The following is a 21,231-nucleotide window of genomic DNA, read 5'->3' as shown; positions in this document are numbered from 1 at the left end:
ACCCATTTAGGACAGGAATGAGGAGGAATTTCCTCTCTCAGAAGGAAGTGATTCTGTAGAATTCTTCATCTCAGAGGACTGGGTCAGAAAGTATAGTTAAGGCTGGGATGGACAGAATTTTACTCATTAAGAAAGTTTAGGATTATGGGGAAAAGCAAGAATGTAGATTTAAGTATTATCAGGTCAGCCATGATCTCATTGTTTTGTGGAGTAGACTCGATGGGCTGAATGGCCTATTTCTGCTCCGAAATCTTAAGGTCTAAGAATTCTTAGAAAAAGAGAGTTTTCCCTCAGGATTTTCCAGTTTGCTCTCACTGTATGTCTGTTGTAGAAGAGCAATTGATGAAGACATATTCTATAGAGAATGTGTGGCAGAGGTTCCATTCCCTCTGTTTACTCCAAGCTCAAACTCTTACCCCAGAGATGAGATTCAAATATAATGTGCTGACTTCTACTAGGCATTTATTTCTTATTATTTCAGCCACTGGCGTGACTCACCATATCAATGTCATCTTCAGTGTGTTCAAACTCAGTTCTCTGTTCATCCACGTGGATCTGGTGCGACAAGGCAGTCGGGGAGGTTTTACCATTACAGTCATGGCGATCCGTTGGTGGGAGCCTGCTGCTTTGGATACTGGGAGATCTGTGAAGGTTAGGTACCTGGAGAGTGTCAGGAATGTCGAAAGAGCCCCTCATTTCTAGGGATTCCATGCGCTGAGTGCCTGGCCCCCTCCCACTACCTGCATGACTGGATCTCTCATCTTCTGATCCCTCGCCTTCATCAGAGCTCTCCTTGCCATCCCCTGAGAGAAGGGATTTCCGCTCTCCTGTCTGATGTTTGCGCTTCAGGCTCTGAGCTCGGCCGAGGCTATTCCAGCTCGAGCGTCGGCTGTTCCAGCTGCTGGCTGTGCTCCAGGGTGCATAGGGGGAGCTACGTGCACTAGTCTGAAAGCAAAGAAATTCTGAATTAAAAATCCTGATCAACAATTCCATCCCTTTGCCAAAAACAAAAGTGTGGAATGTCAAGAAATTCATTGCCTGCTGAATCACTAATTGTGAGGGGCCCCGTTACTATTACTGCTTCCTGACTGATTTCACAGCAATCCATTATCACAGTCAGGTGCCCACATTTTACGTGTAGATTGACAGCTCCAAGTGATCATAGTCTCTTTGAAGTGGGACTGTAAGTTAATTCCAGTGGTTATTGTTATAAAGGATTGTGTACTTGAATGAAATGCTTGTTCTTGTAAGGAGTAATGTAGCTGCAGGAATGTAAATGTAATAAGTGCGTTGTTATCAATTAGTGTTTTTTCCACTGTAGTGAAATCTGCGATACATGCTTAGAACTTCATTTAATAGATTATTATTTCTGTTCATTTCTGTATGGTTTCTGAGGTGCAAAGGATGCTAGTGGCCCAAAGTTGCATTGGCACCATAAGTGTCCGGGGTAGAGGTTGACATGCAGAGGCCATGGAGGTTTGATACAAGGACTTTGGTGCTCTGAGCACTGTGAGTTGACGTGAAGTGTATGGGAGGTTATGGGGTTTGGGTACAGAGTATGAGGCGGCATTGTTGGTGTGTATGGTTCATAGGGAGTGTGTGACAGCTGGATGGCTGTTTTATGTTTGAGCATTTCATTTTGAAACTTTAATAGAGTGCCGGTGCATTGAGGGAGGCCCAGCCCAAGTGGATTGTTCAATCCTCAAAAGTATGAAGTCAAAACAAATCTGGCTTGGATAAAGCATAAAAAAAGACTCACTGGTGATTTTTGCTCATAAAAGTTTGGATCGATTGACACATTGCTTCCTCTGCGGGACTCGTATAAATGTGCAGAATCTCCACAAAGCATTCCCTTTGGGGTTGGCATTGGCGTGGCGTTGGTGTGGATGATGAGCGGTGGAGTCAGACTGGTTTTGACATCCACGTGGCCATTCACTGCCATCACTGTTGGGGACAAAAGTGACACTCAAGTGCATTTGTCTTGACCACCTGACACCTGTAATTCTCATTTGACCCTTTTCAAAACTTTTGCCCACTGGCACAGGGCTGGCATTTCTGTCATGTTGAAAGATTTGAAAAACGATAGACAAAATCTTCCAAAGCATTGTGCCCCCAGTTTTCAGCAATCAAAGACTGCCTAGGGTGCTGTTGCAAGCAAAACTATAGAATAAATATCACAAGTGCATTAAAAATTATTCAAGTTACCTGCATTTACTTTGAATATTTTTGACAGCATTATAAAAATAGTCATTTTCTGACCAACCTGTTCAGAGATGGTATTATTCCTCTCTGGAGCAGGTGGGTCTTGAACCCAACTCACCAGTCTCAGAGGTAGGAATACTACCACTAAAGCACAATGAGGTGATGAGTTTCTTTGTGTTTTTTTCATTTATTCATGGGGTGAGGGTGTCACTGGCTAGGCCAGCATTTATTGCCCATTGTTAAGAGTTAACCATGCTGCTATGGGTCTGGAGTAACATGTAAGCCAGACCAGTTAAGGATGGCAGTTTCCTTTCCTAAAGGAGACTTCTCTAAATTAATGAACCAGATATGTTTATCCTGACAATTGGCAATGGATTCATGGTCATCATTAGACTCTTAATTCCAGATTTTCATTGAATTCAAATTCAATGAAAATCTGGTGGGATTCGAAGCTGCTGATAGGCTGTGGGAAGGTGGAGGGTCATGAGGATGGGCTTAAGATATGACTGATGGTGGGTGTGGGGGGGTGGGGCAATTCAAGGTAGGAAGTAAGGAGAAGACACTCCAAACAAAGTTAGAAACGTTAAATGTCCTCTGGGTCAGCCCCACATGTAAATAGTTAGTTTATCCAAAGACGGTGTGTACTTTGCCAGTAATTCTTTTTTCGGTCTGCTACATTATTGTAGGGAAATCATGAAAAGCACCCACATTGCGTCCTCTCACACGAAATCAAATTACCATAAAACAGGTAGGCCTCATATTGGCCCTATGTGAGTGCTGCTTTGTAACCAGCCAACAGAATGTAGAGAGTGGCTCAGAGTTAGACTCTCCTGTGCAGAATCACCCAGGTTCTGCCTTGTGCCTTTATCTGATCAGCAGCTATATGGTCTGCCGATATTGCCCTTGGCAACAAGCACCAGCTCCGAAGCTATTTGTATGTTTAAGTCCCACTGTTGCTATGGAGCCTCATAGAGTTAAGATAATAGAATCCCAACAGTATGGAAGCAGGCCATTCAGCCCATCTGGTTCACCCAATCCTCTGAAGAGCATCCCACCCAAACCAGTTCACCAACTCTATCCCTGTAACCGTGTATTCCCCATGGCTAATCCACCTAGCCTGCACATCCTTGGACACTGGGCAATTTAGCATGGCCAATTCATCTAACCTGTACATCTTTGGACTGTGGGAGGAAACCCATGCAGACACAGGGAGAATGTGCAAACTCCACAAAGTCACTGCCAGGGTGGAATCAAGCCTGGGTCCCTGGCAGCAGCGCCAACCATTGAGCCACCATTCCTTAGTTTGCTCAAGGAAATTTGTCCTGGACAGTTCACTGGCCAATCTGATGTGGCAAAAGGATTTAGCATCATGGAGGCTTCAGATGGTTCAGTGAGGGCTTGAAAAATGCAGGAATGGGTGGATCCAGAATTGGGGAGGAGAGGTAGAGAATCCCAGCAAGTTAATTGAGTAGAACTGGAACATCAAACAAGCTTAATTATTTTACCATTTGCAAATACTGACAGAAAATCTTCACTCAAATTGTGGGAAGATAGGAAGCAACTTTTCTGTAACTTTCTGCATGTGATGTATATTTTAAATATACAGATAAAGTATATAATTCCAGAGCAATTAGGGATGAGCAATGAATGCTGGTCCAGCCAGGGATGTTCGTATCCCAGGAATGAACAGGAAACAAAATGTATGTGGTTTGATGTTTTAAGTATTCAAGTTACACTGAAGATTGATTGCCAGTTTAAAGGAATTGAAAACAAGACTCTGCATCAGTTTTTAATACAATAAACCTTTTAAATCACATTGAAATGCTGCTGTCAAAAATTTGTGGATGCATAAACCTGTCACCATGCTTGACAAACCTAAAGCATTCACACAAATCTCTACCTTTGCTGAAAACTTTGCAGCAACTGAACTTACAGGTAGTGTTTGGAAGGTCCTTTTTGCTTCCACTGTCATCTTCAAGGCTCTGACAAAAAAAGTCAGCCTCTGAGTCCGACTTCGAGACATCTCCCTTGGGTGAGAGTGAAACAGAGGTTTTAAATTGCAGGCACAATGTGGTGTGGAATTTGGGCACAATTCTCTTATGTCCCAGTCACTGACAGAAACTGATGTTAACTAAAAACCTTAGAAGAAACTTTGATTCAGTAATGTAAAGAAAATTATTGGAAGCATCGTTGAAAAAGATGTTAAGTAGTTTCTTTGATTTTAACTTTTGCCGTGCATCAATTACTACAGCATGCTTATTGTGAGCAGTTCATGCAGCACCAGGTGTTTGTTGTTAATCCCATGTTAATAGTACAATTTAACAGAAATGAATTCCAGTTTTTATTAGTCCTCTTTTGGACACCTGGTTCTCCTGCCTTTCCAGAAAGTGAAGTCTCATACATCATTCTCTCCCTTCTCTACCAACAGCATTGGCAACAGTGTGTAACATCTACAATAGACCTTGGAGGAACTCGACAAGGTTTAGACAGAATCTTCCAAATCTGTAACCTCTTACCATCGAGAAGGACAAGACTAGCAGATACATAGAAATACAACCACCTGCAGGTTCCCCTCCAAGCCACTCACCATTCTGACTTGGAAATATGTTGCTGTTCCTTCACTCTTACTGGGTCAAAGTCCTGAAACTAATCCCTCTCTAACAGCACAGTTACTGCAGTGGTTCAAGAAAGCAGCTCACTACCAATAAAGTAAGAAAAAAAATCGTTACCTGGTAGGTAAGACAGATTCATAAAACTAGAGGATTTCACAACCTAAAGAAGCCCCAAAGTGTTTTAGAGCCAATGAAACATTTAATTGAAGCCCTGTCACTGCTATATGCAGGAAAACCAGGAGCCAATTTCTTCAAAGCAAGATCCAATAAATGGCAATGTAACAAAAAGAAACAAATACCCTCTTGCAGTAATTTTTGGGCAATGGATAAATATTGGCCAGAGCTCTTAACCCTTTTTAGAAATAGTCATGGAAGTTTTACATCCAATTAAGAGGGCAATTAGTTTAATATCTTGCCAGAAAGGCAGTCCTTTCCTCCCTTGATCATGGTCAACCTAGATTTTGCATATATGTTTCTATCATGAGACGTGAACCAATAGTATTTTGGTATAGCCTTGTGAGAATGAGACCTGGCCACAGCAGGGAACTTGTGTATTATTTCCACAAAATTTCAAGATGAGAAACAGACATCTTGCAGAAAGTAGAATATATATCACACCAGTGTTACTTTTTACCACCATATTTTCATTTCTGCTGATTTTGTGGTAACTTCTGACCATTCAATATCTGCGGCAACAGCATAGTTTGTAGGTAGGTTAGGATTTATCTATATGGAGTAAAGCTGTTTTGAACATTGTGAAGAGGTCCACGATGAATTTAAGTGTCTTCTTGATTCCCCATTTTGATTTAAGATCATTGTCTCCCCCTAGCACCCCACTTAACGTCCCTTTGATGTTCCTGAGACTAGGGGTGACATGATCTTGTAACAATGCCACTCTGCAGACAACCTCACATTGAGGGCATCAAATGAATGGTAATCAATCTTCCCACCTCTCTCTTCTATGTCACCATCTAGCTGTTTATGTACAATACCATCGTATCTCCATTTTAATAATTTTCAATTCCTCAGGCTTCACAGTTGCAAGTGTCTTCCAGCAGATGTCATTTCTTGCACAGTCACCTCAAAGATACCTCAGCAAAGTGGCAGCGTTCCTCCCTGAAGTGTCAAATCAGCAACTTTTATAGCAGACCATCTGCACTTACTGGAATCTTAGCAAAAATAGGCTTAGAATACATTGTGCCAAGTTTTGTGAAGGGTTTATTTCTGTGAACTCTACTACATTTTTAAAAAATTTGTTCACGGGATGTGGGCATCACTCCCCAGTGTAGCATTTATTGCCCAACCCTACTTTCCCAGAAGGTAATTCAGAATCAACTACATTGTTAGGCATCTGGAGTCACATGTAGGCCAGAATGGGTAAGGATGGCAATTTCCTTCCGTAATGGATATTAGTGAATCAAGTGGGTATTTACACAATTGCATGGTCACCATTAGGGTAACTTGCTATTCCAGATTTTATAGAATTCAAATAAAAGTAAAGTCACCATGGTCCCAGAGGGCTGTAAGGCTGCTCTCTCAAAAATCTTCTGAGGGTCACTACACCTCAGACGAGGAACAAGATTGAAAAGGCAGGACGTTAATGGTGATCTCAGCCATTGTAGGCATTGAACTGATGACGAGGGCTGTTTGCTTGCTAACTACCATGACATGGGGCAGTATGGTGGCTCAGTGGTTAGCACTGCTTCACCTGCCTCACAGCTGTGAGGGAGCCAGGTTCGATTCCAGTCTCAGGCGAATGTCTGTGTGGAGTTCTCACTTTCTCCCCGTGTCTACGTGGGTTTCCTCCGGGTGCTCCAGTTTCCTCCCACAGTCCAAAGATGTGCAGGTTAAGTGAATTGGCCATGCTAAATTGCCCATAGTGTTCAGGGATGTGTAGGTTAGGTGCATTAGTGGGGGTAAATATAGGATAGGGGAATGGGTCTGGTTGGGTTACTCTTCAGAGGGTCGGTGTGGATCTGTTGGATTGAAGGGCTTGTTTCCACACTGTAGGGATTCTGTTGATCTATAGGGCGTCAAGTAACTGAACAGCTTGGAGTAGGGAACAAATTTCACAGTAAGCTTTTGATCTCAAATGTTCCGTTTAAATTTGAAGATAACCAGTTAATCATTCATTCAGAAGTTCATATAAGATGTGGCTTTTAATGGATAAGTCCAAAGTATTTTACAAATAAACCAGCCACTGTGTATCCTTTGCAAAGCAGTAGAAGCATTCAGAAAAAGGAAGCCACGAAAAATCTTTCAGATCAAGAAGAACCAACTCAGATCAACAAGAGCTAACTTACAAATTGTAGACAAAGAATACTGAACTATCTGTTCAGGTTTTTCCCATCTACCCATGTTCCCTTCCCTGTCTATATATCTGTCTGTGTGTTGAAGGGGATTAGAGTTTTAAATAGTAGTGTTATCTGCAAACCGCTTATAACTGTTTACCTGCAGCTAGGGGCTAAAAACTTATTATAAAGCATTCTTCAGTATAGAAACCTGATCTGTGCTTTCTATGAACCTGGGTTTGAAAATCAGGTAAATTGGGGAATATTGTGCAAACATTTCAACGTTTGTGATTAATTGGGAATAGAGAGTTTGATTTCCAGCACACCAAGTGAAGTGTGACAATTCTCTGAGCTCTCACACCAATACATCTCTTAATTCCCAAAGTCTGTACGCGCCCCCTCTAGCTCATACAACCAAACTTGTTAGTTAGATTAACAAGGAAAAAGTTTCTTTTCGACGAAAAACCTATTTTTAATTTTGACACTGATCAAGTCTGAATCGTCACCATGATAGGGTGTAGATAATGCCATTGATAATTAAGATAAAGTCACCATAACCCAGAGTGCCATAGGGTTGTTCTTTCAGTAGAGAAAGAGATGACTGGTGGTGAGTTTATCCTGATGGTCACCATGCCTCAGGCGAGGGGATAGATTGAGATGACAGCGCCTTCATGGTAACCTCAGCTAGTACAGGAATTGAACCCATGCTGTTAGTGTCACTCTGCATTACTGATATTCCACAGAAAGGGAATTCCTCTCATCACGTGTTTAGAGGGACAACATATAATCCAAAATTCAAAGGATTTGGGTCGCAATAAACAAATTCATCTACTTTGGGTTTGTAGTTTGTCATAGCATGTGATACAATCCACAAACATTGCATCCAATTATCTATCACAATGGGTTTATTTGTATACTGCTACAGTTCATTTTGCTTAAATCTTAATTTGTCAAACTACTGGGGAATTTGTTGTACAGCACTAAGTTTAGACTTACGGAGTCATTGTGAATTCTGACATTTTTTTCTTTATTCTTTCATGGGATATGGATATAGCTGGAAAAGCCAGTGTTTGTTGTCTATCCCTAATTACCCTTGAATTGAATGACCTGCAAGACCATTTTGGAAGGCAATTAAGAGTCGATTACATTACCGTGGGCCTGGATTGCCACATAGGCCAGACTAGGTAAGGACAGTAGATTTCCTTCCTTAAAGAGATTAGTGAACCAGATAATATTTTAAAACCATTGACAATAGTTGTACAATCACCATGACCAAGACAAGCTTTATATTCCATGCTAATTCTGATGATTACCTTCGTTGCGATTGCTGACAAGTTTCCTATGGGCTTTCAGACAAGCAAAATCATAATTTCTTTACAAACATAAAGTTGCTTATGACTGCCAAAGGCATAATTGTTGCATCAGTTATTACACTTTAAAAGACACTGGGGAAGTTGTGACCTTTGGTCACTTGTGATCCAAACATGAGAGCAAGAGAAGAAATGAAGGCCTTCAGACTTCTATAGCCCAGAAACTGCAATAAAGGAAAGCAGCGAGACAGAGAATGACAGCCACCCTCAACCATCAAGAGCACCAACAATCTCCCTCTAACTACTGCAAGAACATCATGGCAGCAAGAAGCCAATATTACCCCACCCTTATCATCCTAGCATCTACATTTAGCTAGGAGAAAGTGAGGACTGCAGATGTTGGAGATCAGAGTCAAAAAATGTGGCGCTAGAAAAGCACAGCAAGTCAGGCAGCATCCAAGCAGCAGGAGAATCGACGTTTTGGGCATAAGCCCTTCATCAGGAATGATGAAGGGCTTATGCCCAAAACGTCAATTTCCTGCTGCTTGGATGCTGCCTGACCTGCTGTGCTTTTCCAGAGCCACATCTACAGTTGGCTGGCAAGCAGGGGATGATGGCACTAAGGTTAAAATATTTACCTGAGGTCTGTGTTCCTCTTCGTCTTTCTGAGCAAGGCAAAATGATTTATGAAACAAAATTTTAGTCAATGCTAGGAAAACTAATTATGCAATACAATTGTTCATTCCCTTATATTGTGTAGGACTTAGAAATTGCACAGGAAATCTAAATGTTCAGAGAGGACTATGTTATGTTTGCACTGACAGAACCCCCTGTGCTCCTGGCAGAAAAAGAAATGAAACAATGGTCCATTAGGTAAAGGATACACAGCTAATTTGGTTAGGAATGACAAAGAAGAAAGTCAAACTCTCCCCTGTACTGCTGGGTTTCAAAACACACTCCAAATTTTTCTAAATCCTCTCTTGGGTCCTCTCAATTGATGTCTGTTTTACACAAATGTGTAACAATAATTAATATAGTCAATCTTCTTCCTGTATGATAAATCTGAATACTTGGAGATGGACCTCTATTGTTTTATACTTCTTTCTTCTGTCAGAGTTATGTGATTTATGGACGATCTCAGGCAACTCTGTGATTATAAATGCCCAGAAATTGATAGCAGATCACCAAGCAATGTACATCTCTTCAGGTTCTTTGGCAATTATATGCCCAGAGAAAAGCGCACTGTAAATCGTGAAGCAAATGTTCTTGGTATGAAGACAGTCATCCTGGTCATCAGACTGGGGGGTTTCTTTCTTACAGAACTAAGAAGTGGCTTAAATAATGCAGTGGGCAGCCTACCATAATACATCTGGAAGTGTTTCATGCAATGCTTTCTTTCTGATAACTATTGTAAAATGGCATTATTCTCTACCTTGGCACCTGCACATTCACTCTCTACAAATACTTGTTTTGTTTCCCAGCCAGTTATAAAACAGCAAGGGCAATTTATGACAAGATAATAAAGCTATTCTTTATTTTTCCATCTAATCTCTTCGTTACTTGTCCTCTGTACTCTCTAAGGTACTGCAGGACCTGCTGTGCAGCCAAAATGTATCTATTAACGCTTTGGAATAAAGTATGAGTGTTCCTCAGCATGTGTTTCGGTCATGACTGTGAATACTATTTTTACACAGCCTACCTTGAAAGGAAGACCAATTGCATTGTCTGATTGCATGTTAACTCAAAGGAGAGAGTTCAAAGGAGAAAACTGCGATCTGTTAGCAAACAGATGCACAGTTTCCCTTGGATGCATGCTAATTAAGTTATGGTGTTGTGTCCTGCGATGTTTATTAAAACTCAGAACAAAATGGTAACTACAGGAAGCCCAATCTCTGGCACAGTGTTAGTAGAAAATAAAGTTTCAGTAATCAGGGATAAAAGTGTAAAGCCAACAATAATCTTTTCAGTTCATAACGTGCTCTGAGGATGAAAAGAATGTATTCAAACTGTGTCAGGTTTCATACTCACGGGAAGTTCATTTGAAGTTAAAGGTGTTACTGAACTGGAGTAATTTAGTCAGTCATGTTACAGTTACTTTGGGATATTGGACAGGCAGTGGAGGGGCAAGAGATGGTTGGTGTGGGGACAGGTAAACGAAGTTAAACCTTTACATTTCAAAGATTTGAAACAAAAGCTGAAGGCTAGAAAAAAGGCTTGTTCCAAATAATCCTTCCGACAAACCCAATAATTAGAACTGACAATACCTTGGCCATTTTGATCTTGAACCTAGGTTTGGTAAGCCAATCTGAAAACTGACTACCCTTAGAGAAGTAATATTTTTTAGTGCATATTTTTTAGATGTTTTTGAGATGTGAGCATCACAAGCTTATTTTCCAGATCAGCATGGTTCCAGCTTATGTTGGTAATGTCCAACATTCTGTATTCCCATGTGAAGTTAATATCTCTATGCCTTATGATAGAATCATAGAATCCCACAGTACGGAAATATGTCATTTGGCCCAGCCGGGCTACAGGATCCTCCGAGGAGCATCCCGCCCGATCCCGTAACCCTGCATTTATCCTGGCTAACCCACCTAGCCTGCACATCCCTGGATACTGTGGGGCAATTTAGCATGGCTGAGCAGAGTGGTTCAAGAAGGCAACTGACTCGCTTTCCTAAGAGCAACTAAAGACAGGAAATAAATGCTGGCAGATCCAGTAATGTCCACATTCTGTGAATGAATAAAAACTCATGCCTAAGGGGTTTAATTAGCCTTAGTCTCCCAAGTACTTCCTTGAGTACAAGGTACTTTCGGGAAGTACTCTGTATATTGATAGTTCAGCAGATAGACACATTCTGTTAATGTCTGTTGGAACTTCTACAGTACTTTCTTCCTGATCCCGCAATAATTATTGACATCATCACACAACTATACACAGTTATTATACATTTTGCTGTTTTAGATCATTGGAGTGAGGTGAGCTTGCAAGGATGAGACTTCTGGTAGTAGACTGGCTGAGACGGGGGCAGAGATATCTGATGATCTGGAGGTGAAAGTAGGCCGTCTTTGTAATGGATGAATATGGGGTTGGAATTTCATGTAATTTGGTTCAACCTCTGCCACTGGCTGCATTAAATGATGAGATGCTGAGGTCATAGTGGACGCTTTGGTCTTCTTGGTGTTTAAAGGGACAGAACTGAGTCATCAATAGCTGGATATAGGACAAGCCACCTGACACATAGATGAGGAAGAAGGTGTGGTCAAGGAAGATCTTACATATAAAAATAAGAACTAGGAGTAGGAGTTACCCATGTTGGAGTTGATACAGGTTTAGCCTGTTACACCTTTCCTCGTAAGAAAACCTTCTCATTCTAAGTAGTAATTTGGTAAGCCTTCTCTGACTTGCCTCCAATGTATTTATATACTTCCTTAAATGAGGGGACCAATGCTGTACATAGTATCCAAGGTGTGGCTTTATCAGTGCCATGTGCATTCCTACTGTAATCTGGGACTTGCCTTAGCTCGTTTATTTAAATGTACCTGACAATTATAGTTGTGCCAACTGTAGGGGAATCAATCAAAGGCATAGGTTTCATACGAAGCATAGTGGAAATCAGATCTTGGTAAACACAGACCATTATCTCATTTGTGTCAAGCTTCATGAGAATTATTCTGCGCTTCAAACCTTCGACGAGTTGCTCTCAGTCATCAGTCTGCTGCCATAATATATAGACTGACTTTTGATACTTTTAATCTGATGGATCAGGACAGGATATTTTTCCTTTTGGAGTCCAATTTATGAGTCAAAACATCCATAGAATCTTTGATGCAGTCTGTGTGATAAGCTTGTGATCACATGGTCAGCTGTTGAACCTTCCGTGACTCCCTTGTTAGGTCCACACCCTCTACCAATCCACCCTCCCCTCCTGGCGCTTTCCCCTGCCACCGCAAGAAGTGCAAAACCTGCGCCCACACTCTCCCCCCCCCCCCCCCCCCCCCCCCCTCACCTCGTCCAAGGCCCCACTGGAGCCTTCCACATCCATCAGAGATTTACCTGCACTTCCACACATCGCATCTACTGTATCCATGGCTGCTGATGTGATCTCCTGTATATTGGGTAGAGAGGATGCCTACTTGCGGAACGCTTCAGAGAACATCTCTGGGACACATGAACCAAACAACCCCACCGTCCTGTGGCTGAACACTTTCACACCCCCTCCCACTCCACCAAGGACATGCAGGTCCTGAGCCTCCTCCAGCACAAAATCCTTACCATCCGATGCCTGGAGGAAGAACTCCTTATCTCCCGCCTTGGGACCCTCCAACCATATGGGATTAATGTTGATTTCACCAGTTACCTCATTTCCCCTGCCCCCATCTTATCCCAGATCCAACCTTCCAACTCGGCACCGACCTCTTGACCTGTCCTATCTGTCCATCTTCCTTCCCACCTATCCACTCCACCCTCCTGTCCAACCTATCACTTTCGCCCCAATTCCATCGCTCTATCGCATTCTCAGCTATCTTCCCCCTAGCCCCACCCCCCCTCCCATTTATCTCTCAGCACTGTTGGGCCACCCCTCATTCCTGATGAAGAGCTTATGCTCGAAACATTGACTCTCCTGCTCCTTGGATGCTGCCTGACTGGCTGAGCCTTTCCAGCGTCACACTTTTTAACGACAACGTTGAACCGATAGATCATTTCTTCCGATGAGGGAATTGTAGAAGTGGGCACTTGCTCTTTTATTAAAAAGCTGTACTGGAGCCATTGCATAACTGTGTCCAGCTGAGCTTTGTTTCTCATTGTCACTAATAAGATAACCATTGCTATTAGAGTGACATTAATCCTTTTGATTAAAAGCAATCACTGCTGAGCAGTCAACTCCTTGACTTAGAGTCAAGAGCCAAGTGAATCACTGCAGGGAGTGACGACAGAACATGACAAATGAATAAATAAGAATTCTGGGAGTGAATTAGATGACCATCTTTCGACAAAAGCTGATTATAATATTGACAAAAACCTGTTACATGAAATTTATAGAAAAGAAGAAAGGGCACTCAGCCCAAGTGATCCATACCAGTGCTTATATTTCATAATGGACTCAACTCACTCAACTTCATCTAACCCCACCAGAAGATCCTTCTATTCTTTGCTCCTTCCTGTATTTATCTGGTTTACTCTTAATCCATTTATGCTATTTGTCTCAACCAACTCCAAGTGATCGCAAACTCTAAATTCTCATCTGTCTCTGGATAAAGAATATTCTGGGAAGACTCTTGACTGTATGTATAACTGTCTTATTCTTCTAACCTGTCATTTTGGACTCCCGGCAAACAGAAATTTTTTTTATGTCTAGCCTCGTGAACCTTTTTAATGAATAAAGACAAAATACTGTGGAAATCTGAAACAAACTTGGAAAATGCTGGAGAAACCCAGCAGTTCTGGCAGCATCACGAACAAAGTAGACGATTTAAGTCTGGTATGACTTATCTTCAGTTCGGCTCAGAACTGTTAATTGGTGCTCAACTCTTAAGAGGGCTTTTGTAGTGCAGTGGTATTGTTCTTAGCTCTAGGCCAGAAAGCCTAGGTTCAAGTCCCACCTGCTCCAGAGTGTGTCAAAACATTAAGTCTGAACATGTTGATTAGAAGTATTTATAAATGAACTATTCGCTTCCTTGACTACTACATCCTAAGTCATCAAGGCCACAAAAGGTTGTGCAATTTGGATTAAAGGCAGGAATATCTCTGGTTCAAATGCATGGAACTCCTTCCTAACAGCACTATAGCCCATGGACTGTGGCCATTCAGGAAGACAGCTCACAAGGGCTATTATGGGTAGGTAATAAATACTAACCCAGTAAGCAATGTTCTCAGGAACAAATAGAATAAAAATATTACAAGTCAGGATGATGAGTGGCTTGGAGGGAAACTTGCAGGTGATGGTAGTTCCCATATATCTGTTGCTCTCGCCATCCTGAGTAGTAGTGGTCTTGGGTTTGGAAGGTGCCATTTGTGGAGGTTTGGATTTGCAGTTGTACACACTGCTTCCACTGTATCTCTGTGGGAAGGGAGGAAATGCTGAAGGTCATGGATGCCATACATTCAAATCAGAAAATCTCTTTTGTCCTCAATGGTGTTGAGTTTCTTGGAGATGTTAGAGATGCATTCATCAAGGGAAGTAGGGTGTATTCTATCACACTCCTATCCATTTGTAGACAGTGGATAGGCTTTGGGGAGTCAGGAATTACTCTCAGTTACTCACCATAGTATTCCTAGCCTCTGAGTTGCTCCTGCAGCCACTTTTATCTGGCTGGTCCATTTTAATTTCTGAACAATGGTAACCCCTAGATATTAGGGGATTCAATGATGATAATTGTGATGATACTATGGTTTTAAAAGGTGTACTTTATCCTGTTTGTTTCATGAAGAAAGGTTGAGACAAAGGTGAAATGTAGTCTGATCAAAACCATTAAAATAAACAGCTTGTGAGGCCTTGGGTTTTTTTTTAAGTGGGAACCGTAGAAGAAGCCTGAATGGGTGTGGTCAAGCTCCGACAGAACCAAGGTGTTTAATTTTAGCTTTCTGCAGTTTTCAGGGTCTTCAGGATGTGGAAGCTCGTATTCCTCTCTCTGTTATAGCTAAAAGCTGGGGTCCTCATCCTGCTGCTAGAATTGTATGTGAGACAATCTATTTCACTGAATTTGCCTTTGCCAAGGGTGTGCTAATGAGATGCTATTATATTGGAACAGTTTATTAGTAATAGTTGATCAACATATTATTTTGTTAAGCATTTTGATAGAGTTACAGTCAAGCCAATTCTTTTATTTTTATTTTGTCTGTATTTTAAGTGTAGTATAAAAATAAAGTGTGTTTTGCTTAAAGTCAAGTAGTTTGACCAATTGAATTGTATCTGGACCACAGGTTTTACACTAATCTTTAAAATAAGAAAAAGTTAGGGACTAAACAATCTTAATATATTTTGAGGGAGTTTGATATAATGGATGTAATTTTACTCGCCGAGCTGGAAGGTTCATTTTCAAACGTTTCATCACCATAGTAGGTAACAGCATCAGTGAGCCTCTGGTGAAGTGCTGGTCTTATGTCCCACTTTCTATTTATGTGTTTAGGTTTCCTTGGGTTAGAGATGCCATTTTGTGTGTTGCTGATGTCATTTCCTGTTCTTTTTCTCAGAGGGTGATAGATGGGGTCCAAATCGATATGATTGTTGATAGAGTTCTCGTTGGGATGCCATGCTTCTAGAAATTCTCATGCGTGTCTCTGTTTGGCTTGATCTAGGATGCATATGTTGTCCCAGTTGAAGTGGTGTCCTTCCTCATCTGTACGTAAAGATACTAGTGAGAGTGGTTCATGTCTTTTTGTGGCTAGTTGACATTCATGTATCCTAGTGGCTAGTTTTTTGCCTGTTTTTTTGATTATTGTTTGTTACAGTTCTTGCATGGTATTTTGTACATGCTTTGCTTGTTGTCTGTATAGGGTCTTTCGAGTTCATTAGCTGCTGTTTTAGAGTGTTGGTGGGTTTGTGGGCTACCATGTTGCCAAGAGGTTGGAGTAGTCTGGTAGTCATTTCCAAGATATCTTTGATGTAGGGGAGAGTGGCTAGGAATTAGGTTATTATTTATTGGAGATGGTCATTTTGTGTGGTATGAATATTACTTGTCACTTATCAGTCCAAATTTGGATATTGTCCAGGTTTTGTGGCATTTGGTCATGGACTGCTTCAGTTTCTGAAGACTTGCAAATGTTGCTGAACATGGTGAAGTTGCCAGCGAACATCCCTACTCCTGACCTTATGATGGAGGGAAGGAGTATGACTCATTGTGGTCAGCAATGTCCCATAAAGCCTATCCCTGGCAACAGGTGGAATATGTCATTGCTTCTCTGGCAGCCTTCGGAGGACCTAAGATTTAAGGTAATGCAAAGCCACACAGTGTGCTTTCTGAGGATGATTCACCTCAAAACAATGACCATTAGAATGCTGCAGGAGCTATTACTGCTCATGTCAGTGTTCCATCTTTACATCACTCACACAAGAGAGACTGCATCTACATTACAACATCTTGTACCAATCCAAAATCCATATACAGCAAGCAAGCAACAAAACCTTGTACGTTATATTCTCTTAAGTTCAAAAGGCAAGTTGACTACATGAAATGAGTGTGTGCTCGGGTACAATTAAATGTCAGTGAACAGAGGCCAGTGGATATGGGTACATTTAGCGTCAAATGAAACAGTCTTACTCAAGGGGGTCACAGAATGGCTGTTGTTATGATTGAAAAATTGTACTGCCTTAGGAAGGTATGTATGTCATTGGAATAGAGGAGAGGGCACTTCACATCTAATTCTGAACCAGTGCTTGAGGAACATGTTTCAGACTATGGGGAATCTGGTACCTGCCACGAGATGTCCTGGTATAATTTGTCTTTCTATTCTCTCTCTCTTACATTCATGTTCAAGCTTCCATTATGTCATCAAATATATTGACAAGGAAAAAGAAGTGTTGTGCAGTTACCTTCTTTTGTTGAAACATCAGAACAAGAGGAGGCCATTCAGCCCCTCAAGCTTGCTCTGCCATTCAATTAATCATTCCTGATCTGCACCTTAGACTTATTTACCTGCACCTGTAGCCAACAGAAAACTATCAATCACAGGCCTGGAGCTACAATTGTCCCAACACTCTCAGTCTTTTTCAGGGAGACAATTTCATATTTCATCAGCAATATTTCCACTGTCTTTACTCTAAATATTCTTTTACCTGATTCACTCCTGAATGCCCTGACTCTAATTTTTAAGACAATTTTCCATCGTTCATGATTCCCTAGCAAATATTCCTACTGTATTGGAGTTTTATAATCACTTAAACGTTTTAGCCATCTTGATCAGATCACTCATTCTATACTCAAAGGGAGTATAAGCCTAGTTGCTGCATTTCAATTCACTCTTTCATTCTCATTCAATCCATAAAATCCTCATATCCTCACTCTTTTGTATGCTGTCGGGAATAAACCAGCAAACTAACCATTTCTGAGGTTATTTACCCTTAAGTTGGCCATCAAGGTGAACACTGAAACACCATTTTAAAAATAGAGAAAATAATACCCTGCTCATTGTAATCACAGATATATGATTGCACATTCAGATCAAATTCAATCTGATAAAGAAAACTATTTCTTTAGCATTGATCCTCTCAGTCTGTCCAAAACAAATCTCTGAAAGGAACCCTGCAGAGGGAACCATCTTCAATCAGGAAAGAAAGTCAATCCTTGACTGTTTCCACAGTCAGAGAAAATGACTAAGCTTTCACTCAGATCTATTAAAGGAATGCATAAGAGAAAAATCAATGGACAAACACAATTCTTTCTTAAACAGCAGCCCACAAGGTTGCTGAACTTTGCTTCCCCCCACTCTCTGGTATTTGCTGTTTTCATGTAGAAACGTTGTTGATGTGAATTGATGGTGAAGAGTTACGTACCCCAGACGAGTCGACAGGCAGCTGAATACAGCTTAACTGCCCACTCGCATCCTCCCGCTTCTGGACCTCCTGAAGTGAAACAAACATGGTGTCGACATTGAGGTGACTAAAATAAGCTCAACTTAAGTACTTCAGACACAGTGAAAAAGACATAGTTAATTGCAGAAAAATGCTTTAAAAATCATTTAAGTTTTATCAAATCTTTGCACTAAATATAGCAACTATTTGCATCACATAGTAATATTGTGGTAACCAATATCTCGAACAGAGGATATATCATACTTGAAAGAAGAATGTAACCAGGTAGATTTTATATCTTATCAATGCCAGAAACTTACACTAATAAGCAACACTGTGAATAATTAAAAACCCAAAGAACTGAGGTTGCTGTAAATTAGAAACAAAAACAGAAATTTCTGGAGAAACTCAGCAGGTCTGGCAGAGTTAATGTTTCGGGTCGAATGACCCTTCCTCAGAACAGTAGCTCTTAGAGGTGAAACGTTAATTCCAATTTCTTTGCACAGACGCTGGCAGACCTGTTGAGCTTTTCCAGCAATTTCAGTTTTTGTTGTTTACTTTGAATAATTAGTTCCTTTCAAGAAAGAAAAATTACAATAATTTGTGTTGGCCACCTCGTAAATAGGTTTCCAAGTTAAATTGATATAGACTTCTGAAATTCATTTGAAATCAATGCCAATATGAAATAAAAGTTGCAAAAGAAACCCTCCCTTTCCCATTTGTAAATTTGTTCTTGGAGCCATTATTTTGTAAGAGGTGCAGTCATGTCACCAAGGCCTTGTTACTTGCTTTTGTTTTTATTTAGTTTATAACCATCTCTTGAATTTACTTCATAGTGAACATTGGCCAAGAGAAATGAGTGGGCAGTGAGCTGAGTCTGCAGGATTAAATTGGCACTAATCTGACTTTAATTGACACCAGTCTGAATCAGAGAGGTCAGTGAAAGAGTTCGAAACATAATTGTGCTGTTGCAGGAAAGATACATTGACAGAGTTCAGTAATAACTCTATATCAAACTGTCAATACTGAGTAACCAAAATGCAAAGGGTACCATTTCTCAAGTATAATTATCACATATGGAACCTTAAGAAAAAGAAATTTCAGAGGAGGATATTGGTAAGCAAATTTATTTCTGAACAGTGTTTTAAGAGTTTTCCAAGTGTGGATAGAAATACTTTATGGTCTATAGAAACATCACTGATATGAAAAAAAAACTAGTAATTACAGTATCAATACTCATTGCCATAATAAAAATTATCCTTAGAGGGCTCCACTGTATCTAAAAAAGGAATCCAGATTTCTCTCCTAACAAAGGCAGCTGTAAGGATTTATTCTGTAGATTATTTGTTAGCATCAAATACATGTAAATTTCTGCGCGAGGGATTAATATTCATTTTACTGGATTAGTAATTGAAGGACATGAACAATGATACTGTCAGAATGGGGCTGGTTGAGGGACAGATGCCTGCTGATAGCAGGTAAGTCACAACGGTGCAGTTGGTTTTTGAAACTTAACAGTAATTAAAATGAAATAAAATTGTAGGAAAGAGAGAGGGGGAATGAGGGGAAGACAGGGAAGCAAAGATTTATTACAGAGTGGTGACACCAGCAATAATAACAACTTGCAGTTAAACAGCATCTTCAAAGTAATGAAGAGCAAACTTTGGTGAACTGCAATAAGAGGTGTGGTAGAAGGATAGCAGGAACAGCTTGGAAAATATCTTTTGAAAGATAGGAAGAACACAGGTATGATAGAAGTGCATGGGATATCAGAATCAAAACATGTTCTTCACCGGTGGTTTTAGACAATATAGAAAGCTTCTGACAAGATGACTCTTGTGCCCAAGGGTCACACAGTCAACAGTAACTGACTAACTTTCTTGTGAATATCAAAAACACCTCACCACATATAAGTGACTTCATTTATTCTGAGGAAACACATAAATAACCAGTCCCTTCACACATCATCACTTGGCACCTTCTGTGAAAGCAGCAAAGCCACCAACAAATACCGAACTTCTGAATTGATATAACAGCAGTTAGAGGCTGAAAACAAGATAAAGATCTGTGCGCCCATCATGAAACGAAATTTACCCCAGATGTCATGCAACAGCGAAAGCACTTTTATAGATCCGCTTCATTTTCAGATGATTACTGCTACCTAGCAACCAACATTGATAGTGAAGCCATGCACTAAAATTAACGCAAAGCATTCCAGTTCTGCAAATCACTGGTGGACCAGAGAAATAAGTAAAGCATAACTGTCAATTTGCTCAAATGATGAACTCTCAATGGAAAATGGAAATGGCTTGGATAAACTGAGTGTCCCACAAGTGTATTGGAAGAATCACTTTGGACTCTCAGTTTCCCAACACTCCACCAAGAACCATCTTACTGTAGACCTGAACAAATACTTTGCATGAAATTGTGTTTTTTGGGAGAACTGAATATCTCCCCAAGTTAATATTTAACAACTTTGATAATACAAGTACAATATAACTTTGTAGAGGTACAGGTATGAGTCTGCAGTGGTGGCAGCATCCCACAGATGGTCTTTGTTTTTTGTAGATCCAACTTGAACCAAATAAAATGGTGACCCCTATTGGTAACTTATAGTCAGGTGAAGCCAGTCAACAATACCCTATCTTGTTACCAGAAACAAATCTGTGATTTGTCTTATTTATATAGACATTAATGGTAACCAGTAACTGTGGTCACATAGGTATTTCAAACACTACTACCAAAATGTAGCAGTGATCATCATTGGGTGTCTGATGCAGGGATAAAGATCAGGTATAGAATAAAATGGTTCTTGTCAAAAGAAAACATCAATTATGTCTTATGTAATATGATGTAGGAAATGCTAGTCAACTCCAGAATATGCTTTTGAACAGACCTACAGTTACAACTTCAAACCTACGGCTTCCCTGAATGGACAATATTTCACAATAACAAGACTGTGCATTGATGGGCCACCACCAATTTAACACATTGGAAGCGAAATGAAACCTGTTTGGTATGATTAAAGCAGTATATGTCATGAAAAGAGGTACCAGATACCAGGGATTGACTTCAAGGCAGCTACCTGGTCTTGGAGTTCAGGTGCTGAGTCTTTCACTTCCATTAATTTCATAAATACTCTCATTGGAATGCCTTAATTTAGATTATCGACATATCATCACTCTCATGTATCTCCCACTTGACATTGCTGTTAACATGCTCTGTCATTGCTAATTAGACCACATCAATTTTATTCTCCAATTGCCTATTTGAAAATTACAAAAATATGGTAGAGAAAGCAAATT

At 40.5% G+C, this 21,231-nt stretch overlaps 1 protein-coding gene across 8 annotated transcripts in view; it reads right to left on the bottom strand.

The window, feature by feature from the left end:
* cacna1g (calcium voltage-gated channel subunit alpha1 G) overlaps positions 1-21,231 on the bottom strand; it is a 611,364-nt gene that overhangs the window by 135,093 nt on the left and 455,040 nt on the right. For 6 of the 8 annotated variants that reach the window (XM_088000446.1, XM_088000447.1, XM_043714394.2 and 3 more), the window contains exons 14-17: positions 17,909-17,977; positions 4,136-4,229; positions 1,760-1,944; positions 499-945 (exon numbers count right to left, since the gene is read on the bottom strand). In XM_088000446.1, coding sequence (XP_087856572.1) covers positions 499-945; positions 1,760-1,944; positions 4,136-4,229; positions 17,909-17,977 — 795 coding nt within the window. The remainder of the gene's footprint in view (positions 1-498; positions 946-1,759; positions 1,945-4,135; positions 4,230-17,908; positions 17,978-21,231) is intronic. The other 2 variants (XM_043714395.2, XM_043714398.2) reach the window with 1 other exon arrangement.

This window comes from Chiloscyllium plagiosum, unplaced genomic scaffold, assembly GCF_037043375.1.
Source record: "Chiloscyllium plagiosum isolate Xiang-an unplaced genomic scaffold, Cpla_swu_hap1 HiC_scaffold_25, whole genome shotgun sequence".
In the NCBI taxonomy this organism is placed as follows: Eukaryota; Metazoa; Chordata; class Chondrichthyes; order Orectolobiformes; family Hemiscylliidae; genus Chiloscyllium; species Chiloscyllium plagiosum.
Note: the sequence above shows the minus strand (reverse complement) of the source record. Positions and strands in the feature narration are given on the sequence as shown.